This window comes from Crotalus tigris, unplaced genomic scaffold (genome assembly GCF_016545835.1).
Source record: "Crotalus tigris isolate CLP2741 ecotype Arizona unplaced genomic scaffold, ASM1654583v1 scf7180000018160.1183395, whole genome shotgun sequence".
Classification (NCBI taxonomy): Eukaryota; Metazoa; Chordata; class Lepidosauria; order Squamata; family Viperidae; genus Crotalus; species Crotalus tigris.
Genome location: NW_024096855.1, coordinates 187,994 through 215,480, shown reverse-complemented (window position 1 = coordinate 215,480; position 27,487 = coordinate 187,994). Strand labels below are relative to the sequence as shown.

Sequence of the window (27,487 nt, the reverse complement as noted above, 5' to 3'; positions counted from 1 at the left end):
CATAATTATATGCCTAGAAAACACACACATCCATGTTCTTAATGTGATTTATAACACCAAACTAAACACTCAGTTTTATTCTAAATACAATGGTATAAATTCAGTCAAATGATTTGATAATTATTTATCAAATATAAGCAAGATACTACATATAAATAGAGAACAAATCCCACTCCCTCCTAGCACTGATCATATTACCAAGTCAGGTAATGTTTTTGTAATGTTGTTTTTCGTGTCTTGTGTTTTAATTTGTTCTATTTTATAGTTTTTTAACATGATTTTAATTTTTAATCTTTGATTGGGAGTTGCCCAGAGTTGGCTGAAAGATGGGTGGCTATATAAATGTTTTAAATAAATAATAAAATGCCTGCAAGCAAACCATCAAGCTCAGATAATACCAAGGATTCCATAGTTCAACCCTGAGCTGCACATATTTTCTTAGTAGTTATTTATTTTCACATGCAAATAATTTATTGGTTCCTTTTCTGCTTTTTTTTTTAACAGATGGTTTATAAGGAATATGCATTTAATTAAATTGCAATTGTAGCACTCTTTTGAACTGTTTGTGAACCTCCATGTCTCGTTGCTTCCAAAAGCGAGTACAGGGACAAGGGAGTTGAAGAAGAACTGTAACAAGGATAGCAGTAGTATTTCCTTGCAGCTTTTTGGCACTTGACCCCAACCTCCTCCTTATGAAGATCTTCTTTGCTTCTGTCTTACTGTCAAAATAAAACAACGAACAAATGAACAGAACAACGAACAAATGAACAGAACCCACTGAGTAAATAGATGCGGGCAGTAACAATTTTCATTAGGATGAAGACATAACAGAAAGGATTGGAAGAACTTTTTTTTCCCCTTAGTCCTGGGCTGAAACACTGTGCAATATGGAGCCTATCCTCAACGTGACACCTTTTTTTCTCATACAAAACACAGTGCTGGTAAAAATCATGGATATAGTATGTTCTAGTTACAGTTTAAAGGTGAAAATGCCATTGAACTCATCTTTTTCTGATGAACACATGGCCACATCTATGCAATTTTCCTGACATTCAATTCAAGAGGGCTTTGTCATTGCTTCCTTTTCTTTTGTATTATTTTCTAGCCTGGCCTACAAGAGTTTCCTGGGTTTCCATCTGTTGATCAGGAACTGATCTCCTTAACTTCGGAGCTGAGAATGGGTTGCCCAGCCTAGACACAAGATGGTTCTTTTTAAATAACAAGTCTGTTGTGGCACCTTAAATAATTCTATTCCTAAACTTAGAGCTTAGAAATTCATCCAAATTTGGTGAGAAGTTTGCAAAGATAAACAACCTGGACTCTAACTTCAAAAATTCCCTGTGTGCATGCGATTGGCATCAGCTTTCCCTGTTGCCTGCACAGTGGAGGAAAAAGGAGAGAAGGGAGAGGAAAGCGGGTAGCTGAAATATGTGAAAAGGTAACCCAATCCTTGATTAACTATGCCTGTGAATAAATACTTCAGAAGAATCTGTCCTTCTGTGGGGAAAAAAAGACTTCCCCACCTCCAGCTCCATTCATCTGACAAAGTGACCTTTGTGGTCTGAAAGCTTACACCACTATGCTGGGCAGAACATGGAACAAGGGATGTAAGTGACAGGAAAGCAGCTTCCAGTCGGATGTGAATAAAGAAATCAATAGTGGAACCAGTTATTTAGAAGCACTGGGAACTTTGTGTCTTTGGATGCCCTTCAGCAGAGGTTGGGTAGTCACCCAAATTAAGGTGTATGCTTTAATTTGGTTTCCTGGGGCAAGTAGGGGGTAGGATTCAGTAACTTTAATGCCCATTTTCCAACAAAAGAATCTTTGGGTTTGGGTGATGTGTTCCATTCCATGCAAAGACGGCAATGTTGCTGAGTTGATGGGAGATTTATCTGGCCATGCTACAAGCTTTGAAGATACAGAAGCTAAAATAAGATTCTATTACCAATCCAGATTATTCCTGTAGATGAAGTAAGGAAATGGCAGTGCCAACTTGTTCTTTGCTTCAGGCCTTCCCAGAGAAACCAGGACACTGTCTAAAACTTGTAGGACATTTCTTTAAGGTTCAAATTGTCCATGCTGGCTGGGCTTTCTAAGAGTTGTGGTCCAACATTTCTGGAGGACACCAGGGTGGGAAAGCTGCTCTATTGTTAGTTTGATTTAATTATTAAATTTGTACATTTTGTAGTTCCCAGCAGCTGGGAAGACACGGAAAAATAACAATACAACAATAAAGACAAAAGGGACAAAAGGGACAAAATTTGACTAAACCAGGCAAAAAGAAGAGACATACCCACATGAATTAGGGCTTCAATCAGCCTAGCCAAAGTGCCGGGTAAGTACCAGATCTTCAAGGCCTTCCTAAACACCAACAGGGTGGGACTCAACCATATCTTTATGGGAACACCATTCCATGTAACAATAACCAGTCACAGCAATTTCCTTTATAGACATTCGGGGGGGATCATAACCAAAACAGCTTGTCTTTAATTTATCTTCAGTGAAATTCCAAATTCATTTTAGAAATGGCTATCTCTATATCATAGGACAATATTATCCGGATTATGCAATATAAAGAAAGTTCTGTCCATTGACTCTTCATATACATCCTTCCAATGAAGACAGATCCATTAGGACCCAGATGCGGTTTCAAGACATATGATAATACCATATCCCTATTTCTTATATGTTGGCACAGAATACCTAACAGATCTTGAGAACACAGAGGAAGCAGTTAGACATTTAACGAAGGAAAGAAGGCTGTTAAAGAAGAGATTTAAAAGTTCAAGGCAGGAGAAACTCATAAAAGAGAAACTTGGAATAACCACACTTTAGTTCCACAAAATATGAATTGCATGGAAGAATTATTTTGGGAGCCCTCCGTATTTTGTTACATTACCCTACTAGCTATAAAGATCTTTTCAGAAATCCAACTGATTTTTTCCCCCTCAGTTTGCCAGCCTTTCAGGATTAAAAGATATTCATCAAAGTTTCCACTAAGCTTGTCAAACAGCATGTAACTTTGTAGATGTATTTCTGCAAATAAAAATGCTTTGCTAGAAGTTAGAGAAAGTATATGCTTACAAATGTTCTTTCAAGTGGCAGGAAGTAAAAACATCACATGGGTTACACCACTGATTTATAAAATAGCTATGCGAGCTGCAATAATTGGTGGCTGTGCAAAGGGGTTGTATTCACACACATATGTAGACATGGAAAAATGGTAGTTGTGGACCTGCTTTTGGCCCCATCATGAATTTGACCATCCAGCTGGTAGGAAGTACGAACTGCAGGAGTCTTTTTTCCCCCATTTCATTTCATAATGTATAAAGCTGCCTATTTTTCACAAATGACTTTGGGCAGCTTACAAAGACTGAAGTATAGAAAACCCACCGCATACCAGTTGCAGCACCTTGGATAGCCCTCTTATTCAAAAATCCACACCAATAACAACAAAGCTCATCTACCTACCTGATCTATATACTTGGGGAAACAGTCAGGTCTTCAATATCTTGCAAAAGGTTGGAGCTATCCATATCTGAGCTAGCCCAGAATGTTTCTATAATCAAAGAACACTGAGAGATCAAGGAAAGTCAGGACGGATGCACTATTCCCCATCCTGAGCCCTCTATAGATAACTGACATGTGCAATCAGTGGTGTCTCAGGGCTATAAGCAGGCCAGAGTCCTGACTGCAAAAGATATATTTGATGTAAGTCTCATGTCTGGAAGAAGTGTGGGATTTGAGGGTGTATTCCAGGATAGGCATCTTTGGGAACAGTGAAATGATTCCAGACTTTCAAATTCCTTCACAACTGAGGTGCATAGCTTCTTAATTAATTAAAAAACCCTACAGGTAAAATACACTTTCTTCTTCCTCTGAGTAGCAAGAATAGCTTATGCTATCTTATCTTTGACAGCATATGCTATCTTGGTAGAATGTTTACCAAAGGTGGGGGAATGAAAAGAGAATATTTAGGATGTGCAATTGCTAGTGGAAAATTAGTGGGTGATACATGGTCTGTTCCAAAGAGTGAATGTTTGTCAAAAGACCTCAGTATGATTCTAGACTAGAATAACAGAGTTGAAAGGGATCTTGTAGGCCATCTAGTTCAACCCTCTGCCCAAACAGGAGACTCCATGCCATTTCTGACAGATGGCAGTCCAGTCTCTTCTTCAAAGCTTCCAGTGATGAAGCTCCTACAACTTCTGAAGGCAATCTGTTCCATTTGTTGATTGTTCTCACTGTCAAAAAAAAATTCTTATTTCTAGGTTGAATCTCTCTTTGACCAGTTTCTATCCGTTATTCCTTGTCTGGCCTTCAGGTGCTTTGGAAAATAGGTTGTCCTCAATGGTGGGATTCAAATATGTGAACAATGGGTTCTCTCTGTGGATGCCGCTTCTGGAAGTACATTCTGGGCCTGGGTAACAAAAAATTAGCTACCGGTTCTGCCGAAGTGGTGCGAACTGGCTGAATCCCACCACTAGTTGTCCCCCTCCTCTCTGTATCAGACCCTCAAGTATTGGAACATTGCTGTCATGTCTCCCCCGTCCTTCTTTTCACTAGATTAGCCATGTCCAGTTCCTGTAACTGTTGTTCATATGTTTTAGCCTCCAACTCTTCTCTGCACTTTTCCCAGAGTCTCAACATCTTTTTTATAATGTGGTGACCAAAACTGGTTGCAGTAGTCTAGGTGTGGTCTTACTAAGGCTTTCTACTAGTATTAGTACTTCATGTGATCTTGATTGAATCCCTCTGTTAATGCAATTTAGGATTGCATTCGCTTGTTTGGCTGCCATTGCACACTGTTGGCTCATATTTAATTGATTGTCCAATAAGATTCCAAGATCCCTCTCATGGTTACTGTTATTAAGCCTGGTTTCACTCAATCTATATGTGTACATTTGGTTTTATTTGCCTAAGTGTAAGATTTTTCTCAACACTGAATTTCATTTTGTTAGATAGGGCCCAGTGCCACGCTTGGAATACTGCATTCAGTTTTGGTCACCACGATGTAAAAAAGATGCTGAGACTCTAGAAAGAGTACAGAGAAGAGCAACAAAGATGATTAGGGGACTGGAAGCTAAAACATATGAGGAATAGTTGCTGGAATTGGGTATGTCTAGTTTAACGAAGAGAAGGATGAGAGGGGACATGATAGCAGTGTTCCAATATCTCAGGGGCTGCCACAAAGAAGAGGGAGTCAAGCTATTCTCCTGAAGGCAGGACAAGAAGCAACAGATGGAAACTGATCAAGGAGAGAAGCAAACTAGAACTAAGGAGAAACTTCCTGACAGTTAGAACTATTAACCAGTGGAACAACCTGCCTCCAGAAGCTGTGAATGCTCCAACACTGGAAGTTTTTAAGAAGAGACTGGACAGCCATTTGTCCGAAATGGTATAGGGTTTAGTGCCTGAGCAGGGGGTTGGACTCGATGACCTCCAAGGTCCCTTCTAACTTTATTATTATTATCGATCATCGCACAGTCAGCCAGATGTTCAGACTGGATTTGGCATTTTGTCTACCTATCGAGTCCTTACCCAGGACCTGGGATAGGCAGATGTGGATGTTTGATGGTATTACAGGTATCGTCGCAGGATGGAAGCAGTTCCTAATAAGGCCGCCTTTTGCAATTGACTAATAGCAAATTTGTCAATGCCAATGGTGTTCAAGTGGTGCTCCAGTTGTTTTGGGATTGCGCCCAAGGAGCCTATTACTATTGGTACTACCCTTGCTTGCTTTTGCCACAGTCTTTCTATTTCTATTTGTAGGTCTTTGTATTTTGTTATCTTCTCCAGTTCTTTCTCTTCTATTCTGCTATCTCCAGGCACTGCCACGTCCACTATCCAGACTTTTTTGTCTTTCTTATCGACAATTGTTAAGTCTGGGGTGTTATGTTGCAGGTGCTTGTCTGTTTGAATTCTGAAGTCCCAGAGCAGTTTAATTTTATCATTTTCTATGACTTTCTCTATTTTATGATCCCACCAGTTTTTGCTTACAGGCAAATGATATTTTTTGCAGATCTTCCAATGCACCATTGTTGCTACTTTGTCATGCCGCTGCTTGTAATCAGTCTGTGCAATCTTCTTGCAACAGCTTACCAAGTGGTCCACTGTTTCTTCAGCTTCTTTGCATAGGCGGCACTTACTGTCTGTTGCTGTCTTCTCAATTTTGACTTTGTATGCATTTGTCCTTAAGGCTTGGTCTTGTGCAGCCAGAATTAGTCCCTCGGTCTCTTTCTTCAATTTTCCTGCTCTTAGCCATTGCCAGGTTTTATTATTATCTGCTTTCCCAGCTATTTTTTTCATGTATTGGCCATGTAGTGCTTTGTCTTCCCATGCCTCTATTCTGTTCTTCATTTGGTCTTTCTTGTAGGCCAGTTTGGTCTCTCCAGTAGTTAGTAAGCCTTCCTGATATACTAATTTCAGTGCATCTTCATCATTGTTCTTCAGATATTCTTCCAAAGCCATTTTTTCTTCTTCAACCATCTGATGTACTTGTAGCATTCCACGCCCACCTATTTGCCTTGGTAGATAAAGTCTATCAATGTCACTGCGTGGATGAAGGGCATGATTCATTGTCATTATTTTTCTGGTCTGCCTATCCATTGCTTTTAGTTCTGCTTGAGTCCAGTCCACTATTCCAGCTGTGTACCTAATGACTGGGATTGCCCAGGTGTTGATTGCCTTTATGGTATTTCCTCCATTGAGTTTGGATTTTAAGATCTTCTTCACTCTCTTGATGTATTCACCTCTAATCTTTTTCTTGACTTCAGTGTGCTTGATGTTGTCAGCTTGAAGGATACCCAAGTATTTGTAGTACTCTTCCTCATCCAGACTCTTAATGTTATTTTCGTGGGGCATCTTGATTCCTTCAGTTTTCACTATTTTTCCTTGTTTGATAGTAAGTGTGGCACATTTGTCCAAGCCAAACTCCATTACAATATCTTGGCTATATATACGGACAGTGTTGAGCAGCGATTCTATTTCAGATGATGTTTTTCCATACAGCTTCAGATCATCCATGTAAAGGAGGTGGGATAGTCTGGCAGATGTTTTTGATGTTTGATAGCCATGTCCTGAGTTATTCAGTATTGTTGACAGAGGAAACAGTGCAATAACAAATAGTAATGGTGATAATGAATCTCCTTGAAATATTCCTCTCTTGATATTAACCTCTCCCAGCCTCTCACCATTGATCTGCAACTGTGTCTTCCATTGTGCCATCGATCTTTGCACAAATTTTCTGATGTTTCTACTGACTCCTGTTATTTCTAGGCACTTGATTATCCAATCATGTGGCAGAGAGTCAAATGCCTTTTTGTAGTCAATCCATGCCACATTCAGGTTGGTCTTCCTTCTCTTGCAGTTTTCCAAGATCATTTTGTCTATTAGGAGTTGATCTTTTGTTCCTCTGCTATTGGGGCGGTTTCCTTTCTGCTCAGGTGGAAAGAGATTGTTTTCAACTAGATGCTGTTGTACTGCATCAGCTACCACACCAGTTAGTAATTTGAAAGTTGTTGGTAAGCAGGTAATTGGCCTGTAGTTACCTGGTGTTGCCCCTTTTGCTGGATTTTTCATTATTAGGTAGGTTTTCCCAGTTGTTAGCCACTTTTCAATTTCTCCTCCTTGTAGTATATTGTTGAACTGCTTGGCAATGAGTGGGTGTATAACAGTTAGATGTTTCAACCAAAACCCATGCAGTTCATCTTCACCTGGTGCTGACCAATTTTTGATTTTCTTTGCTCTTTTTTCTACCATTTTTGTTGTTATTACTAGTTCTTTCATTTCAACTTCTGTTTTATTTGCATCCACCTCTTTTAACCAAGCTGCATCCTTGTTGTATTTCTTTGGGTTATCCCATATCTGCTTCCAGAACTGCACTGTTTCTTCCTTGTCAGGTACTGACTGATTCCTTGCAGTTTCTCCATTGATGGATTGGTAGAAACGTTTCTGATTGGATTGAAATTGGAGGTTCTGCCTATAGTTTGCAATTCGAGCTTCATATCTACTGATTTTCCTGGCTATAGCTGTTATTTGTTGCTTTATTATTTCCAGTGCTTCCTTGATCTTCCTTGTTTCTAAGTGGTATTTCTTGATTAGGTATTCTTTGGTCTTCTTGTTCTTCAGCTTCTTTTCTTTCATCTGTTCTAGCTTGCTTGCATGTGATCTTAACTTGCTGATCTTATTTTCTAGTCTAACCTTCCATTTTTGTGGTGCACTGTTTGTTTGTTTTTCTTTTTTGTTGATTTTACATCCCAGGTATTCTGTTATAACTGCAGCTGTGCTGTACATTAGTTGGTTTGTTTCTTGCAGTGAATTGGTGCTTATACTTGCTATTGCAGTATTTGCATCTTTTAATGCTTGTGCTAACTGTTTCTTTGGAACAAGCTTCAATGCAGGCAGCCTTATTCTGTTGTTTTTGTGCTGTTCTAGATGCTCATTATTATTATTATTATTATTATTATTATTATTATTATTATTATTATTATTATTATTTTTATTATTATCTGTATCCTTACCCTATCATCTATTCCTGCCAGCTATTCCTGCCAGCTTAGTATCATCTGCAAATTTGATAAGTTCCCCTTCTATTCCCTCATCTAAGTCATTGATGAAGATATTGAAGAGTACTGGGCCTAAGACAGAACCTTATGATACCCCACTGCTTACATCCCTCCATGTAGATGTAGTACCATTAAGGACTACTTGTTGAATATGGTTTGTCGCCATGTATGTATTACTGCCCTCTTTGTAATGTGACAGTGAACTGTATACAATTTACAAAAGATATAGTCTGTAGCTACAGTATTTTTAACATAAAACCATTTGGAACTAAAATATTGCATTTAATCAGATCTGTTTCCTCTTTTAGGCTTTTGCAATTCAGTGAACCAACCATATAAATGGAAAAAACCCAAACCTTAGTATGAGAACTATCTGCAGGATGCACTAAAACTCCAAAATTCATAAAATTGTGGCAATTAGAGCCTGGATGGCTTTGCATTGTGGAATACAAACATTTTATTTAATTCAGTCCAATTTACTATGTGCACATTCTTGAAAATAAACAGACCAATTGGGTGCCCTGCATGGAGCTCTACTAGCAACAGACGAAACCAAACCCAGTGCTTGAATTAGCCCTACCATTGTGGCTTTCTTTTCCTGTTTGTTTTAAACTCGTGTAGCAATTCTGATTGATGAGCAGATAACAAAATCTTAACATGGTACAGAGTTTTTAGGAGCTTTCTTTTGATTATTTAAGATTTCCTGCTTATGTTATTTTGAACAGCATATTTAAAAGACAGTGAACTATAACTACAGGATTATTTTGAATTATTCCCTTTGCTACCTGTTCATTCCTCATTCTTTGAGGTAGATTTCATAGACCGAACTTAGTGAAACTTATTTCCAAGGCAGTTCTTAGGAATTTACTTCTATTTATTGTCAACCTAGCAAACAAGATATGAATAACGTCTTAGATTGAGGAATATATGAAATAATTCTTAAAAAGATTATACATCCATAGTTAACAGGAAGAAAATCAGTGACATACTATATTCAGTATTGTACAGAACCAAATCTTAAAGTCTTCAACTGCAAAAGGAGGAAAGAAAATATCTATCACACTCAATTAGGTTGTTGATACTTATACAGTAGATGAACACCATTTTGTGATCTTATACATAGCTCTTCAGGAATAAGTCCCAATAAGTTCAATGGGATTTTATACCATGTAAATATTTACAACATAGTGACCCACAGCAGTCCTATGGCTCCAAAAAGAGAATTTCCTCAACAAACTAACCCATTCCTAAGGGAGAAGACGAGTAATTGTTAGTTTTCCTCATCTGTAGCATTAGAAATGGGATCCTCTTCAGCTACTAAAGAGCTGCATTCTGGAAAATTCTAGGGCTCCATGAGAATTTAATGGAGTTCTATCTCTCTACAGTATATATAATATCTTTATGTATCTATATCTGTACCCATACACATGCACACACACACACACACACACACACACACACACTTGAACATAGCCATATGCAAAAGAAAAAAAATCACAATATATTGATAGCTGCGAGAATAGCATTTGCCCAATATTGGAAAAATCAAAATGTACCATCTGATGAGATCATAATTAGGAAAATTCTAGAATGTGCAGAAATGGACAGACTAACCCTAGAGATTAAAGAGAAAGAAGACTCAGTTTATTTTAAAACATGGGAAATTTTTTATCAATGGTTAGCAAAATGAGTTAATGAAAAATGATTGTGAAATTTATTAAGATGATTGATGTTTTTTAATTAATTGACATGCTTCATAATTATTGCTATTTTTGTTGACTACAGCTACTTATTATTATATTAACTATTTCCACTGAATACCTGTATCTGGACAATAGCTAAAGCTAGGTATGTCATTGGGGGAACCCCATTGTTGTACCTACCCCATCCCTAACCCCATCCCAACCCCTTCCCTGAACCCTACCCTGAATCCCACTACCTATATCGACCCTCTTCTTCCCTTACCTTTATAAAACTTAATAAAATATTGTTTTAAAAAATCACCCATAGCTATCATTTTTGTAGATCAGGAGTTCTGGAATTTTTGTTGTTGTTGTTGTTGTTTGATTTGATGTTTCTTTCATTACCGTTTTCCTTTCCTTGAGCTACCTTAATCCCTGAGTAAGTAAGTCCCACGTCATATCATTTTCTAGTCACTTGAGGTGAAGGGTTTTAATCCACTGAAATCCTTTTGCCACAAATAACTGGAGAAATTATGAAACAGTAATTGGTGGACATTTTAAAAAATGCTCAGGGAGAAGTGGTAACTTGGGGAAAGAAAAGCAGTAATTAAAACTTTTTCTGCTTGGTTTCAAACTAGTAAGTTTCAATCCACAAGGGAAATGTTATAACCGCTGCATTGTTGTAGTATTGCAAGGAAAGATAACTCTACAAAATATCAGAGAACAAGAAAGGAGTTTTAATTTAAAGCTGATCATTGCTTATCCATCTACAGGTAGGGTTTGACTGTTGTTAACCACCTAGGGTTTTATTGTGTGAAAATATCCATAGATAGCCTAAGTAATCTTCAAGTTTTTCTAGCTTATTGATGAAAGTCATAAGGCAAACATATGCATCTGATAAGTAACATAATGCATAATTTTCTCTTGAAATGGATTTTTCCAACTGATTTAAAATCTATTTAAGTCAACTTTCTAACATATTTACCAGCTTAACTATTCTTGGGTATCAGTTATATCATGTGTATTTCACTTAAAAATATTTTTCATGCCAGCCTATTTTCAATTCTCGGTCATAACCATCAGGACATGCATCAGCATGTACTCATATTTTTATTTCTTCTCCTTTCTCCTTTTGCCTCTTTTTGATTGTAGAAGAGATGCTTATTCTAAAATAATGATGATTCACTGCCACTCTATCTGTAAGCTATTTTCTCAGATTGTTTAAGAGTATGTAATTCACATACAGACAGCAATCCCATTGTGGATGTTTATTAGACTCTCTTGCCCAGAAACCTTTTTCCTCCTCCAAGGCATTTAGAAGAGTGTTTTAGCCTTACAGCCACTCTGAAGAAGCTGCAAAATGCCCAGGGCTAATCAGTAAGCTTCAGAGCTGAGGAAAGATATAGTTCTAGACATCAGATGTCTAGCATATATCAGACTGTGTTGTGAAAAGGAATAATAATTTAAAGACAGCTCAAAATACTTTTCTCCAATTATTTTGTTCCACCCCCTCCGCAGAAAGAGACACGTTTCTTTACAGATTTTAAATGAAGCCAGACTGATCTGATTTAAATTATTGTTTCAATAGCAATTTGGAATTCCAAGTTGATTGTAATAATTGTGATAAAGGGCTGTTAATTGAAAGATGTCAAAAAAATACAAAATAAAATATATGTGCATGATATATGTGTGTATCTCTTGTAAATACAGCACATAAAATATATAATATGTGTGCACACAAACACACACAAACACACACACAAAGCAAAAAATCCTGGATTCTTTTAATAAATTATTCTACAAGAACTGACCTTCCTATATGCTTCTACAAGCAGGAGTCCTTTGAAATTATCCCATTCATCCTAAGATGATGGATGTACCCTCTTCTAGAGATCTTTATTGGATGTAATTACAGTATATGTGAACCAAAAATGGTAAAAGATGGCAGTCACTCAGAGAAGCATGCTTTTTCAATCTGCATTTTAAGATTTGACTAAGAGAGAACCCTTGCCAGGTAAATAATACTGAAACAGAACAATGGGCTGACATGGCGTAAGGCAGCTTCCTAGGTTCCATCAGTTTAAGTGAATTGAATGTTGGCCAAGCATGATTAAATCACACTTTAATTCATATTGTTACTGTGTTCATCTAGACTAAGAATCAGAGTGATGTGGTTTCTTTGGATTTAGTTTTTTGTAGTGCATAAACTTAGTTTATGATTCTGTTCCTGCCTTTGTCCACTAATTCTACAACACAGAGTACGAGAGTGATGTCTACTAATAGAATAGAATAGAGCTGGAAGAGACTTTGGAGATCTTCTAGCCCAGCAGGAGAATCTAAACCATCTCAGACAAGTGACTGTCTAGTCTCTTCTTAAAAATCTCCAGTGATGGATGGAGTGCCCACGATTTCTGGAGGAAAGCTGTTCCACTGGTTACTTGTCCTCACTGTAAGGAAGTTTCTCCTTAATTCCAGGTTGCTTCTCTCTTTGATCAGTTTCCAACCATTGTTTCTTGTCCTGCCCTCTGGTGCTTTGGAGAATAATTTGACACCCCCCCTCTTCTTTGTGGCAGCCCCTCAAATGCCGGAATATTGCTATCATATCACCCATTTCTTCTTTTCTTTAGACTAGCCAAACCCAAGTCCTGCAGTCATTCTTCATATGTTTTAGTCTCCAGGCCTTTGATCATGTTAGTTGCTCTTCTCTGAACTTTTTCCAAGGTCTGAATATATTTTTTTGTAGTATGGTGACCAAAATTGGTTGCAGTATTCCAGGTGTTGTCTCACTAGGGTTTTATAAAGTGGCATTAATACTTTGCATGATCTTGATTCTATGCCTCTGTTTTGTACTGGTCCATTTACAAGCAATTAACAATATTTTCAGTTGTGACAACATTCCCCATCACTTAAATATAGAATGGACAGAACTGATAAACATTTTGTCAAAGTCTTCCTGCTACCAGTTAGATATCAAATATGTTTTTTTACCATGAATTTCTCTGGTTTGAAGAACCAATCCAATTATGAATGCAAAGATTCCATGTAGGAATAGACGAGAGCAGAAGGAATGGTTGTGACTTAATGGATATTTGATGCTAATAATAGCAGCATTCTTTGGTCTTAGAGAAATAAAGAATGTTAACTTCACAGGAAGTTGTCTAATCTCTAAATCAATTTTTCCCATTACCTTTTTCTCCATTACCATGTCAGTTTTTGATACTGCAAGAATAGTTATTAATCAATCTAACTGAAGCATTTCTGTGCCATGATCAAGGAGATTAGACACTCTTATAAATACACTGAAATAGGATTTCAGTAAAGCTGCTTATCTTTTCCATAGTAACAATTACCAATTACCTGCCTAAATAATTAGGATTAACAAAATTTGCCATCTCCTCTACCGGCATCTTTCTAGTTTTCTGAGAGACTTCAGGAGATGTAAAAAGTGATAAGATGACTTGAGCAATAGGGAATAAAACCAGAGGTAAATATGGCTAATTACTAGTAAATTCTCATAATTTAATTATTTGGTGACAATGAAGGTGATAAAATATCTAGTGATCTCTGCCCATATTCCATCTGCAGATGTCAAAGGCATCAGGTAAGGATGGCTGGGATGTCTGTAAATGGAATGTCACAATCATTTTGAAATTGATGTACTGATTATCAATAGGTTTTGAGACCCAGTTCAAAGTGCTGGTTATTATAATATTTAGAAATCCATACATGGAGTGGTGATAGAATGCTTCAAGGACTTTCAGTCCAAACGTTAAAAGGAGATTTGCACTGAGTTCCATCACAAGTCAAAAGAGCACCAGCCAGAGCAGTCTTTTCTGCTACAGCCCTCACATTGAGGAACAAAGTATACTGGCCATTATCCTTCTATTATTTTGGAAGGTGCTCAAACCTTTTTTTTTGGGGGGGGGGGCCAAAGGGCCTTTGGCCGTCTATAAACTTGTGACTATTTAATTTATTGCTTAATGTTTTTAATGTGGTTTATGAGGAGGGCTAGTTAGGATTTTGTTTGTACACAGATAATCCTGCAAATATTAACAGTTGTACAAATTTGTAATAGGAGAGATAAACCCTTTCATATGGGAGTTAGGCCACAAGTGAATTCGGATTGTAAATGTCAATATTGTTTCCTTTTAACCTTAAATTGTGCCCAGTGATCAACTGGCAAACATTTATCTCACATCATTTAGCATTTTGTTTGCAATGTTCAGATACTTTTCAAGGTTAATCCTTCATTCAATATATTGTTTCACTGATAAAAAGGCCAACCACAGAGTTTCCAGTGAACCAGGATTCTACAGTATATCACCTTGGGGAAAACTGGGAAAGAAAATACCTGAATACTGATATTAACACTGAATTTTAAAGATTATATCCTATATAAATACTAAAATATAATTCTAGCAGTAACCTGCAGTATAATAGCTACTCAGTTATATTACTCTATATTCTTCTTTTTCTTTCATTTTGCTGATTTTATAGAAATAAATTGATGGTTACTCTTCAGTTCTTGTTTTAGGTAGTAAGGCCTGCATCCAGATTCTAACTTCTGTTGCAACAGAAGGCTATTTGCAAATTCCGTAGCCTTGGTTTTTAATAGTAAGAGATGGTTGTAACCATTGGAGCTGAATAGCTTATAGACTTTTGTAGACCCATGACCCAAAGAAGCCCTTTTAAATACTTTTATATACAATAGAGTGTCAAACTTGAAGAAGCCTCATGTTTCAGCCATTTCTGTTTCTTGGTTTGCCTACAGACCCAGCGCCTTGCAGGTGGTGAGCTGCTGAGCCTGAGAACCAAGGTCATGCAAGATATTGTTGATTTATTGTGGGGTTTGGGGTTTTTTTTGCCTCCAAAAGAGGCACCAGGTCTCATTTTCAGGGGATGTCTTTTATACCTACCTCCGGCACCGACAGCCTCACCCAGCTGGTCCATTTCTTCTGTGGCTGAAGGAGCAGCTGCATTCTGGCTTGCATTTTGCGGTCAGGCCTTTCCGGAAGGTCTCTGCAACTGAGTACCTAGCTATGGATTCAATACATAGCTCGGTTCTCGGCTGCAGTGGCCTTCCAAAAAGGCCTGTGACTGAGAAATGCATGCCTGGCTGTAGAAGATGGTGCAGAAGAAGTGGGCCGGCGAGGAGAGGCCTAGCTGCAAGGTAAGTGGGTGTGGGGCACATAGGGCAGCTGCACCCCCACCTTCACCCTAGCTTGATTTTTTAGGTGTGTACCTCGCCCCAAAACTAGAGCTTATTTTTGGGGTAGGGCTTATATTAGGCCCACCCCCCAAAAATAAGCTAGGGCTTATTTTCGGGGTAGGCCTTACTTTCAGGAAAACACAGTAGAACTAAAGACTTTTTCTCATAATAATTGTCTGAAGCTTAATTGGGTGTGACCTGCACTGTCAGAGGGGAAGGGAGTTTATATACTTTTAATATTCTGCTTTGGCACCAAATAGCTGGTTTTCCTTTCATCTATGCTAATATGATTTGCTCATTAGAGTTTTGCATTGGAGATTGGATCATCTCAGCTATGCTTACTTCATTGGGTTTGTCAGTCGGAACCTTGACATAGAGTGTTCTGTCATTTTGAAATAGGAAACAGATTAAAATTGTAGTGCAAACACTATAAAATGGATAATACCACAAATTCAGATATTTCAGTTTATCCTACGTGAAACTTTACTACAATTTTGATGGTCATCATCATGATGATCGTGATCATCATCATCCAGTCTTCATCTCCCCACTAAAATAAAAATAAAAATTAAGGCACCAAAAAGTTACTCAAGTTTTTTTAAAGTCTTCCTGTATTTTGAATAGCTGGGACAAGAATCAGTGAAATGGGACTTTATTTGCATACATAAATACATTTGCCAACAATAAGACACAAGAAGAAAATTCAATTTATACAAGTGTAATATGAGCACATTTTTAAAAAGACGCTTAATATGATATTTACAAATTATATAAATAAATCCTTATTCAAAAAAAGTTAATTGTTTACCTTCCTGGTGTACCAAAAATGTTTATTGATGAGTAACATCCCAGATCGTAGTATAAAACATTTGCTTGCATACATTAAAAAGGAGGTGATACAAAGAAATAAGAAAAGTATGTGTAAAAGTTTTTTAAAAAAGAGAAAAAAATGGAAAAATATTTATATATAAATATATAGAAATGCTTGATATTTCAGCTTTCAAGAGGCCTTCTGCAATAGCTTTAAAAACAGTATTTGTCTTGTGAAAAAAAACCCTGTCAAGAAAAGTCAGTGTTAACAAAAGAAATAGCCCCTTTACATTTGATCATATATGGCAGAGAAGATACCATTAAAAAAGATCCAAGAGAAAACAGAGAATAATAGCACATCAGTGGCCAGCCACAAGCCCTTGTACAACATTTTACTTAGAGGCAGCACATCTGTAACAGACTATACACATCCTTCACTGAAACAGCAATTGAAAGGAATAAAGTAAACAGTCAAGGGGAACAGGAAACCATTGTCTTCCTAATCATCTTAGATAAAATTAATGCTTTTCCCTCCTTTCCCCTTCACCATTAATACCAATATAAACACTCATAGCAACTACACTAATTTATACACACTAACAACATAGATGTTGGACAACTGGTACTGAATGTGATGAATAAGAAAAAGAGGGGGGAAAAGAATTGACTGCCGTTTCTATGTAGACATACGAAAATATAAAGCCATGTATGTTTTCAAAGTGCCATGAATATTGAGTTCAGGTGACTTTTCTCCATCCCCTATTATGATTAATATCACATGAAATCACTTTAGGGATTGCTGGTTTCCTCACTCTGATCATGAACGTCTCCTTTTGCTGCTTTGGTGAGAATATCCATCCATTTCATTTGCAAGTCTTCATCTTCAGCACTGAAATATATTGTTTGCTGGGACTGGCAAAGTTTGAACACATATTTTGATTCAAACTTTTCACTAGAATGTGGAAAGTCAATCTCATATCCCAGCAGGGGTATGCTGCGTGGTATGCGTCCATCCTACGTGCAATCCAGAAATAAAGAAAGGTGTGAAAATTAGAAAAAGGTTGAGCACAGGCATGCAACAGATCAACAGGGCCAATGATTTGGAAAGGAAGTGTTTTGTGAATAGGTTTTTCACACCTGTGGAGATAAAAAGCATTTTGCAAGAACAGTTGCACAAGTTGGCTTCCATTAAAATTGGGACACAGAAGAGGAAGATGCTGCTATTCCCACATGGTACCTAAGATTGTAGTGAGTTGGTCTTCCACCCACAGGTTTCTAGTTTGCTGGGAAAGAAAAGTGTTTTTTCTGCATATTTTGTGAATCAACATATTTCTCTTTATCATTCATCATAAAGAATGCTCTAAAGATACAGTATTTATTTTATTTATTTATTTATGAGACTTATATACCGCTTTAAGTGCAAGCACTCTCTAAGCGGTGTACACCAGTAAGCAATGTATATATATATTTACATTACCCCCAACAATCTGGGTCCTCATTATTACCTACCTCGGAAGGATGGAAGGCTGAGTCAACCTTGAGCCGGTGAGATTTGAACCGCTGACCTGCTGAACACAGTCAGCTAAAGTGGCCTGCAGTAATCCCATGTATTTCTAGTAAATGTGATTTAGCTTTTAAGTATGCCTGAGCTGAGGAAATCTACTTCTTTCATGCATGATCAAAACACATTCTCAGCAATTCTACAATTGCATGGATCTAATATTGAACTTTACAAATCCAAGGAAGTCATGCTGTCTTAAAATGCCTTGTCATATTTTTCTCTTAATCTTGGAGAGGATAAATGTTTTTCAAGATTAAAAAAAAATCCTCCGGAGTATTTATTTGAAAAAAAAAAACTTTACTTGAGACTAAGGCAAACAAATAATTATTGTGTGCCTTGGTTGAGAAAATAAGAATATATGAAAGAAGAAAAAGACTTCAGAGACTTTGACTAAATTCAGTAAAGTGCTATTGTGATTGAAAGCTAAATGCTTTCACCTAGGATTATCTAGCCTTTGGCACTTTGGGCCTGAATTAAAGCCGGAGGCGGTAAACTCCTGAAAATTACAGGATAGGTCTACTATACAGTACTATCCTCAGTACGATCTAGCCTACTCCAAGTTTCCGTGTGAGTCTCTGCTCAAGGCACCTCTGACCTTCCTGAAAGAAAAAAAAAAAAAACCCAGAGAGGCAAAATGTACAAGGATAATTGCCCACCATCTCTGAGGGCAGATCATCCACAACAGAAGACACAGATCATATTGGATACAAATACAGGAAGGCCTAACACAATGGTGGCGAACCTATGGCATGGGTGCCAGAGGCGGCACACAGAGCCCTCTCAGTGGGCACGTGCTCCGTCGCCCCAGTCCTAGGTCTTCAACTGGGTTTTATAAAACCTTTTCACCTCTGCCATGTGCAAAAAAAAAAGGTTCAATCAGTCAATTTCAACTTCTCGTGGGAAAAAAAAGATCTTGCAAAGTTGGAATTGATTGATTGAACTTTTTAGTCCCACCCAGTCTGCCATTACCACTGCAGCCATGCCCACCCAATTGGCCACGCCCAGCCAATGGGCCACATCCACCCAGCACTCCATGATGCATAAGTGGGTTTTGGGTTGCAGTTTGGGCACTCAGTCTCTAAAAGGTTCACCATCACTGGCCTAACAAAAAGAATGATTGGAGAAAGGTGTAAATATTTTTGGTGCATACCTTGGCCTGCCAGCAGATTAGTACATTCCAGCCGAGAGCTTGAGAATTACCAGTCTAACTTACTTTTCAGTAGTTGCAATATTCTGAGGTATTTACCTGGTTTTCTCCTTGGAGATATAAGACAAGAGGATCTGTCTTAGGAATGGTGACCCACACTTTACACCAAGTTTTTCCTTTCTCATGAAAAAGGAGGTGGCTATTGAAGAGACTGTTTTCTGCTCCTAATATGTTTTGTTTCTGGTAAAAATAATAACAATATATTTATATTCTGATGCTAGAGGCATTTAGAATTCATTATATACACTAATTCATTCTGATTTAAACATTGGTTCACATATAGCAAATATGCACAGAAGAATGAATGAATCAAACTTTAAATATACAGAAGTTTAGATACCTTTTCATATAATCTGAATAAGATTATTGCTGCAAACTTATTGCTGCAAAATTTCACTTGCACAACAGAAACTGAGAACAATTATTAGCATGTGAGAAGTATTAAAATAGTTTGTGAGAGATAGAAAATTAATGAGAAATTGTGAATGGAATATAACACTGCTGGAGGAATAAATGAAAATTCCCAATTGTCATGGGAAAGGGGTTTATTTTTCCACACTGGCTTAGAATACTGGGAATGGTTGGAAGAAACGACAAAAATAGGACGACCAACAGCAAGGTGGATGGACTCAGTTACAATGGTCATGACTGCACTGCTAAGAAACCAGGTTAGAAATACATTGTCATGGAGAAACTTTATTTAGGTGATTGCTAGGAACTGAATGTAAATCGATAGCATGTAATCAATCAGTCAGTCCAGCCATATATGGATACTAACAAAATAGAGGATACAGTGGGAAAATATCCAGCTTCTGAGGTCATTCTATTACTGATAACAAGATCTGAACACTTGAGCAAAGAAATTACAATTTCACTCAAAACAACTGAATTAAAATTAAAATTCATTAGGATATTTAACATACTTCTTACAGATTAAATAGAGACCAAGACTTTTTATGTGTTAGGATTAAAATAATCCTTATGCTAAGTACAATATGAAATAGGTCTCCCCTATATCCCCAGTGTTGGTCTAAAAGATTGGGTTTTGTGTTATAATATATAAATTTTCATTTCAATATAAAAATCAATAATGATTAAGAACTATGGATATAAGAGAAAGGAATAATGAAATTGTCTGAAATACAGAGAGAGAGAGAGAGAGAACAGACAGACAGACAACAAAACCTTACCACCAAACTGTTTCAATAAATCAAAGATAGAACAGGGGTACTTTCCTTGATGACTTAACAGCCAACCAATCAACATATAAAAAGCCACACACAATAGGCACCGTAAACCATGTTTCTCTGAAAATAAGACCAGGTCTTATTTTTTTTGCCTCCAAAAGAGGCACCAGGTCTTATTTTCAGGGGGTGTCTTTTATACTCAACTCTGGCACTGACAGCCTTGCCCAGCCGGCCCACTTGTTCTGACCAAAAGAGCAACTTCATTCTGCAGCTGCATTCCAGCCTATGAGCTGGTGAGGCCTTTCTGAAAGGCCTATGAGCCGAGTACCGAGCTTTGGATTCAATCCATAGCTCAGTTCTTGGCTGTAGTGGCCTTCTGGAAAAGCCTATGACTGAGAAATGCAGATCTAGCTGCAGAAGACGCCGCAGAAGAAGTGGGCCAGCGAGGAAATGCCTGGCTGCAAGGTGTGGATGTGAGGTGTGTCGGGCAGCTCCATATCCCCCATCCTAGCTTGATTTTTAAGTGTGTGTCTTGCCCCCAAACTAGGTCTTATTTTGCAGTAGGGCTTATATTAGGCCCACCCTCAAAAATCAAGCTAGGACTTATTTTCAGGGTAGGTCTTACTTTCAGGAAAACAGTATAAATACCACACACAGAATAGCCCAAAGCACACGCTCTGCTAGAGAGAAGTTCCTTGAGGGTGGGCTCTAGCAAGAGTCTGAAAGCTCGGAAGACAAAACCACTGGTCCAAGTGACCAAACCCAGATTGGATCCTGCAATATTATTCTGAGACACGTATATTCGCCTTCATTTGCAACATTAACACATTTTACACCGTCATAATTTGAAAGAAAATTAGTAGAAAATGTTCTATGGATGATATATATAGCTTCATCAATGAATTCCTAGGACACAGTGATAAACCTTGGAAATACCACAACAAAAAAGGAACATCTACTATTACATATTTTTTTCAAAAGACTCAAAAGTACTGGAAATAAGTATACTAAAACTTCTAAAAAAATTCTGAAAATAAAATTCAAATTAAAATCATGAATATTTATTAGTTATGACCTCACAGAATATAAATGAAAAGCTTGTCAAATTATTAAAATATGTGCTGAGAGCAGCAAGAATCAATTTAGCACAACACTGAAAAAAAAGAAACCTTGGTATCAATAGAAGACTAAAAAATGGGAGGCAAATGCAGCAAAGGAAAAAAAAAATGACTATATATTCTTAACAAAAATCTAAGCAAGTTCAAGCAGGAATGTTTCCCTTATATATATCACAAAGCAAGGCAAGCTAAGACACGCAGAGTATGGTTTTTGAAGAAAAAGTGAAACTGCTTTAAAAATCATCAACCATCAAATGATCCAAAGAGAAATGAGTAATAATGTCCAAAATAAAGTACAAAAATATTCAGGTAGCAGTTAGAAGCTGGGGGGGGGGGGGAGGAGAAGGGGAGAGAAAGAGAGGGGCTACTAGAATGCTTTTTCCTATTATTTTCTTTTTTTTCTGTATGTTATGTCTGTTAAAAACTTTTTGTAATTTCATTTTTGTTTCAACCCTTGCTTTAATATAAAGTTTATTTTATGCATGTACACATACCGGTATATCTTTTCTCTTGTCTTTATTTTGCTTTTTGTTGTTTTTTTCCAATTAATAAGATATAACTAGGAAACAAACAATGAAAACTGCTTTGGTTGAGGCAATCAGCCAGTTTATAGTCAATTAAACATGATAAATATACCTCCATGGTTATTTTTTTCCTTTGTTCTCCTGCACCTTCGGTCCCTGAGATGCACAGGCTTGCTGATGGCAGTTGAAAGCAATCTTTGCATACCCGATTTTGGCGACTATTATCAGCAAGTGTCTTAAATTCAGAACATTTGGCACAGATAACCTGGATTAAAAAATAACAACAGTATAAGGAAAAAGTATCCTGATAACAGCATTGATTTCTGTTCCTGAAAACAATTAAACTGAATTGTAACACTAAGATTTTCAATACCAATATCCAAGATATACCTACCTCCTGCTTGCTTCATTTACTTGAAGAATATTAAGGAATAATAACAACTGATGTTATTTTCTCTACAAAAGCAAACATATATAGATTTTCTTTTTTATTCAATGTTTTACAGAATTATTTGGCTATTTTTGTTATTTCTAAAGGGTTTTCTGGAAGCTTATTGGAATATAAATTTTAAAGAGACCATTTGTGAAAGGGTATTGATTGGTGCTTGGTAAATCTGACATTCAAACTCAATTTGCAATCTCTTCATTTCAATATATAAAACTGTCACATTCTCCAATGCTGAGGAACTTACTCCGAATGACTTTTAGCCTCAGGACTCGGGGAATAGCAATAATCTGAGGCTGACTTCACCAGCAACCATCAGGAACAGTGTTGGGCAAATTACCTGGTGGAATTCTCAACTTTGAGTAGTCACTCAGCTTGAGAATTACCACAAATTTCCGAAGGCCGAGTAGTAATTGCATTCTTCAAAAACAATGGCAGCAATGATCTTAATTAAGCCACGTCTGGCAATTGAACTTCATCAGAGTTGTTCTTGGCTCTCTATTGGAAATAACTGCTCCAACCTTGGATCCATTCTCTTGAGTATCTGGGTGCCATGTGTCACTTGAAACTCAGTAATTTCACATTGGACCCTTCAGTGACACTTGAGCTACTTCTGTGTCTTGACTATGCTTCCACCCACTGATTCTGCTTTGGACTCTCTCAGAATCTTTCTCTTTGTAAGCAGTGCTGGTACATGCATGCACATTCATGCACCTATGGTCTGTAAACCATTGCCTATAAGTGCTTGAAAATCAAGGTAAACTACTTGATCAACTCTGCCTGCTTGCTCAGCCCAGAGCAGGATAGACAAAGAAAACTATCAAGAGCCCCAATTTAATTGTTTCTAAACTGAACATGTCCTATTAAATATATCATTATTATTTACTGAACATTTTCAGGATCAATATAGCAGTTGCCAATAACAACTTATTTTATTTGAAGACACAAATAACAAGATGGAACAATGTGATAAACTGCACTTAAAAGTATTTACATCTACTAACAAGTGGCTAATTAGCAAGGTTTTTTTATAATTTTATATATATCAAACAGAATAAAAAGCACAGTATGGAACAGGAAGTGCCTCAGATTGATATTTTTGTAGTCAATGTTTAGCTCTATTGTTGCAATTTATTGAATCATACCTTCTGACGTTACAGGATATTTGATGACTGAAACCTCAATAAAATGTTAACAGCCCTCATGCAAAACAAAACAAACAAACCAAAGACTCTCACTTTGAAAATAATAGCAAGTGTTTGAAGTTAGGATATACTGTATGTATGCAATATTCAAGCAAAGAGTGGGAAAAAATTGTGCAAAAATAATTCAATAATTTAAAAATGTATAATGCATTAAATTCACTGGAGAAGAGCCTAATGCTGGGAAAGATTGAGGGCAATAGAAGAAGGGGCCGACAGAGAATGAGATGGCTGGATGGAGTCACTGAAGCAGTAGGTGTGAATTTAAATGGACTCCAGAAGATGGTAGAGAACAGGAAGACCTGGAGGAACGTTGTCCATGGGGTCGCGATGGGTCGGACACGACTTCGCAATTAACAACAACAACAACAATGCATTAAATATATTAGACTTTGATGGCACCTTTATGTTTCCTATTTACTCCTATTTCATATTTAAAGAAGAAAAGGGAAGCCTTTCTAAATATTTTTCTTAGTAATATCCAGCATGGAATTATCCTTTGCAACAAATGACAGAAAAGACTAAAATATCCAAATATAATTTAAGCACAAAAGTTGCATCAGTAATTTACAAGTTGAAATAAAATTTTCTTTGTGCAGTATATAGACCATGTATATGTGTATCAAAAAGATCAGATGTCAGCTTTAGCAGTCACTGTGAATTTTCTGTCAGAAATGCCAGCTATAGGCTAATGGAATAGTTCACTGGGTGTAATTAAAGTGCTAGCTAGCATCCTAGTTCTCCAGTATAGAAGTAAAGAAACATGTACTTAAGTCATTTAACATCTATAAAAAGATCACATGAATCAGCTCACTTTTGAATCCTCTTCTCCATAGTTCATAAGACTAATGAAATACACCACACTTCTACTCTTTCTTATCCACCAGCCCTCCCTGCTTTTATCTGTTTGTAAGCACCATGCATGATACTGCTGAAAGATATCTATTCTGTGAAGCAATGAAGTTTGAGATTCCAGTATTTGGCCTGCACAGTTAAAACAGCTGGACTATAAGTGATGGAAAGAACTACTGTGCCCAAAAGCCTAGAGCAGAGCACAGAACCAGTCACTTTTCTCATATTGCTGAACTTTCAGCAATCCCAGTGAACATGGCTAAAGTGGGTGATACAGTTTAGCAACATCTGGAGGTTGGCAATTCTGAATCTTTCATCTAAAACAGCAACATGGCACTGTATCATTGAATGTAACTAACAGAAATGTAAAACATTGAAAAGTCAATGTTCTCATGTATTAATTAGCTGGGTTTATAGTCTACCTTTTATCTGATAGTTAAAGAGAGCTTATGCAAAGATGCATCGTGTGTGGTAGGTCTTGGTATTAGGGCAGGGATTGTCCCAAACTCATGTAGTGAGTTTCCAGAGCTAAGAAAGGAGTAGTACCTGAGACTCTGCAACCCTAGTCCTACAGCTTAACCACTTCAACCTATTTCTCCTCTCCTCTCATATAACAAAGGGGGCAGAAGCACATTCTTATACACAGCTGTTTTCACGTTTAATTTTTCACAAACATTAATTTTTCACTTCAGACCACATATCCACTATCTTTCTACCAGCATTTGAATATATGTCTTAGGACATTTACCTATCATTTTTGCCATTTTGATAAATATTCTATCAAGGTATGCAATTTCATCGGTTAGCTTTAGCCGCTGATATATAATTTACAAATGCTGAACCCAAAATCCACGTGAAATACCCAACTTTCATTTTTCATAATTCATTTTCCAAACCATATTCTTTACTCCTTGTACAATCTAGCATTTGCTATAAATCATTCCAGTTTTCAAGCAGCAGCATAGCAGCATCTGTATAGAAAAGTGTGTAGTCACATACCTAATCAACGTATTTTCAGTGTCACCATAAGAGTTCTCTATGCATGCATCCAAACATTAAACAAACAAGGAGACATCATATATGTATTGCTCTCTGCAAAATGTTGAGTCATTTGCTAATTACCCCATTTATGCTTATATATATTAGTTCTTACTGTTCTTAACTGTATTCAGCAAAAAACCTACTAGTCCATATTTGGGCAAAATAATCCACAATCCAAGCCTATTTATCACATAGTTTCTCTGAGAGTCAGTTTGGTGTGGTTGTTAAGGCATCAGGCTACAAACCAAGAGACCATAAGTTTTAGTCCTGCCTTAAGCATAAAGCCAACTGGGTGAACATGGGCCTGTCACTTCCTTTTAGCCCTGGAAAGGGGGCAATGACAAACCACTTCTGAAAACCTTGTCAAGAAAACTGCAGGGACATGTTCAGGCAATCTCCAACAATTGCACATGGAATTCTCCAAGAATTTGTTATAGAAGAAAAAAATAGTCTCTTTGAATCCACAAACATACAATAAAGTTTTGAATGTGATAAACATTCATGCATTTTTGCAATGACTTGCTGGATAGCAAAATTCTAGCATGCACACCTCTTCACACTGCACTTCCCAACCTTTCCTCACTGTCATTTTTCTTACTCTTTCAATCAGAGTTCTGCCAAACACTATCCCAGGTGCACTTAACAAATTACCCCTTGTGTAGCTTTTTAAGTTGATTTTTGTTATGGTTCCCTTTGCACAGGGGAACAATAACAATCCAATCATAAGCCATAGATGCAGTCTTCATACACATGAAACAAGTTGCACAGCCAATCCCAAAAGCCACAATATTTTACTCTTTTATAATATACTGTAAATTATACCAAACAAAAAATAAAATGTTAATGGAAATTAACAAGTTGCATTTTTAAAAGTTCACAAAATCAATCAGAAGAAAAAAAAACAAAGCATGTAAATAATTGAACATTACACAAAATAAGGATTAATTCACTGCCAGTGATAAGTACATTTATGAGTTAAACCATGTCTAACTGAAAATGGTAAAACGTATTTTTTACGTTTTCATATTTTTATGAATTCATATTTAAAAAATGTAAATCATGTAAAAATATAAAAGGAATGAATGAAAGTGCCACTGATTTTAATTTGCTACTTGAAATATATATTTAAGATGTGTGAATTCCAAAACAAGAATTATACAATGTAGATAGGAGATATAAGCACTGACATATTTTCTTCTGGTGGGTGAGAGCACATGCATATTTATTGAGCCCCTCATCAATCTATTTATATAGCTATGCCATAAAAAAATATTGAAAGTTAATAAATTTGTAATAAATAATAGTATTTATTTTCTTAGCAGAATCTTAAAGACAAAATACACCCTATTTCAAAAGAATGTCATGATGTGTGTTGCTTTATTTTTAAACTGCACATGCTATACATGATCAAAATTAAATAATGAGGTTTTTATTCTAATACTCACTGCTCCACACTGTTTGCAGTGGTGTCGTCTTTTTGTAATGGAATTAAAGGTTTCACTGCAACTTTTGCAAGCTTGTTTCTCTTTATCCCTTTTTGATTTTGAAGATTTTCTGCAGCACTCAGGCTGGAATGAAAAATGAAATTTAGAAAGATCACTACCAATCAGTAAAATGCAGCTCAAGTCCTATCATATTATCTAATATCAGTAAGTATATATTTAAACTATGCAAAGAGTAAAAGTGCAATAAAGTTACCAGGATCCAAAGTTTGTTAGACTGATAAGCTTTGGAAATAAAACATTAAATAAATTCTGACAAAGGATGGAGTTTCTAAAGCACACCTAGTAACAATTTCAGATTTTCTGTAAAGTCTATTTACATATTGTCAGTCTCTCTCTATCCTTCCTAATATATGATCCACTTCATCTTTCAGAATCTAGATCTCATGCCGTAGCAAAAATGATGCAGAAAAATTGGGACAACTCGTGGAAGTCTTTAGCACCTTCATTTTTCTTTATACAAGGATTCTTAAATTACTGCGGGACTGCCTAGATAGCATAGACACTTAAGAGAAGCACAAAGATTCTTCTGATCCACCACAATAAATATTTTTCCGGAATTAAAGCTTGTCATATTAAT

At 36.8% G+C, this 27,487-nt stretch overlaps 1 protein-coding gene and 1 long non-coding RNA gene across 3 annotated transcripts in view; both read right to left on the bottom strand.

Moving 5' to 3' along the window:
- Positions 1-465: 465 nt before the first annotated feature.
- LOC120310284 lies at positions 466-9,870 on the bottom strand. Its single transcript, XR_005557305.1, has 3 exons — positions 9,809-9,870; positions 3,472-3,559; positions 466-719 (listed from the first exon to the last, which is right to left on the bottom strand). It is a non-coding gene; the product is annotated as an uncharacterized LOC120310284 (long non-coding RNA).
- A 6,224-nt stretch (positions 9,871-16,094) lies between these two features.
- FGD3 (FYVE, RhoGEF and PH domain containing 3) overlaps positions 16,095-27,487 on the bottom strand; it is a 102,837-nt gene continuing 91,444 nt past the window's right edge. For both annotated transcript variants that reach the window (XM_039348549.1, XM_039348548.1), the window contains exons 16-19: positions 26,851-26,973; positions 21,978-22,130; positions 19,076-19,216; positions 16,095-17,282 (exon numbers count right to left, since the gene is read on the bottom strand). In XM_039348549.1, the coding sequence (XP_039204483.1) occupies positions 17,058-17,282; positions 19,076-19,216; positions 21,978-22,130; positions 26,851-26,973 (642 nt within the window). In that variant the 3' untranslated portion in view covers positions 16,095-17,057. The remainder of the gene's footprint in view (positions 17,283-19,075; positions 19,217-21,977; positions 22,131-26,850; positions 26,974-27,487) is intronic.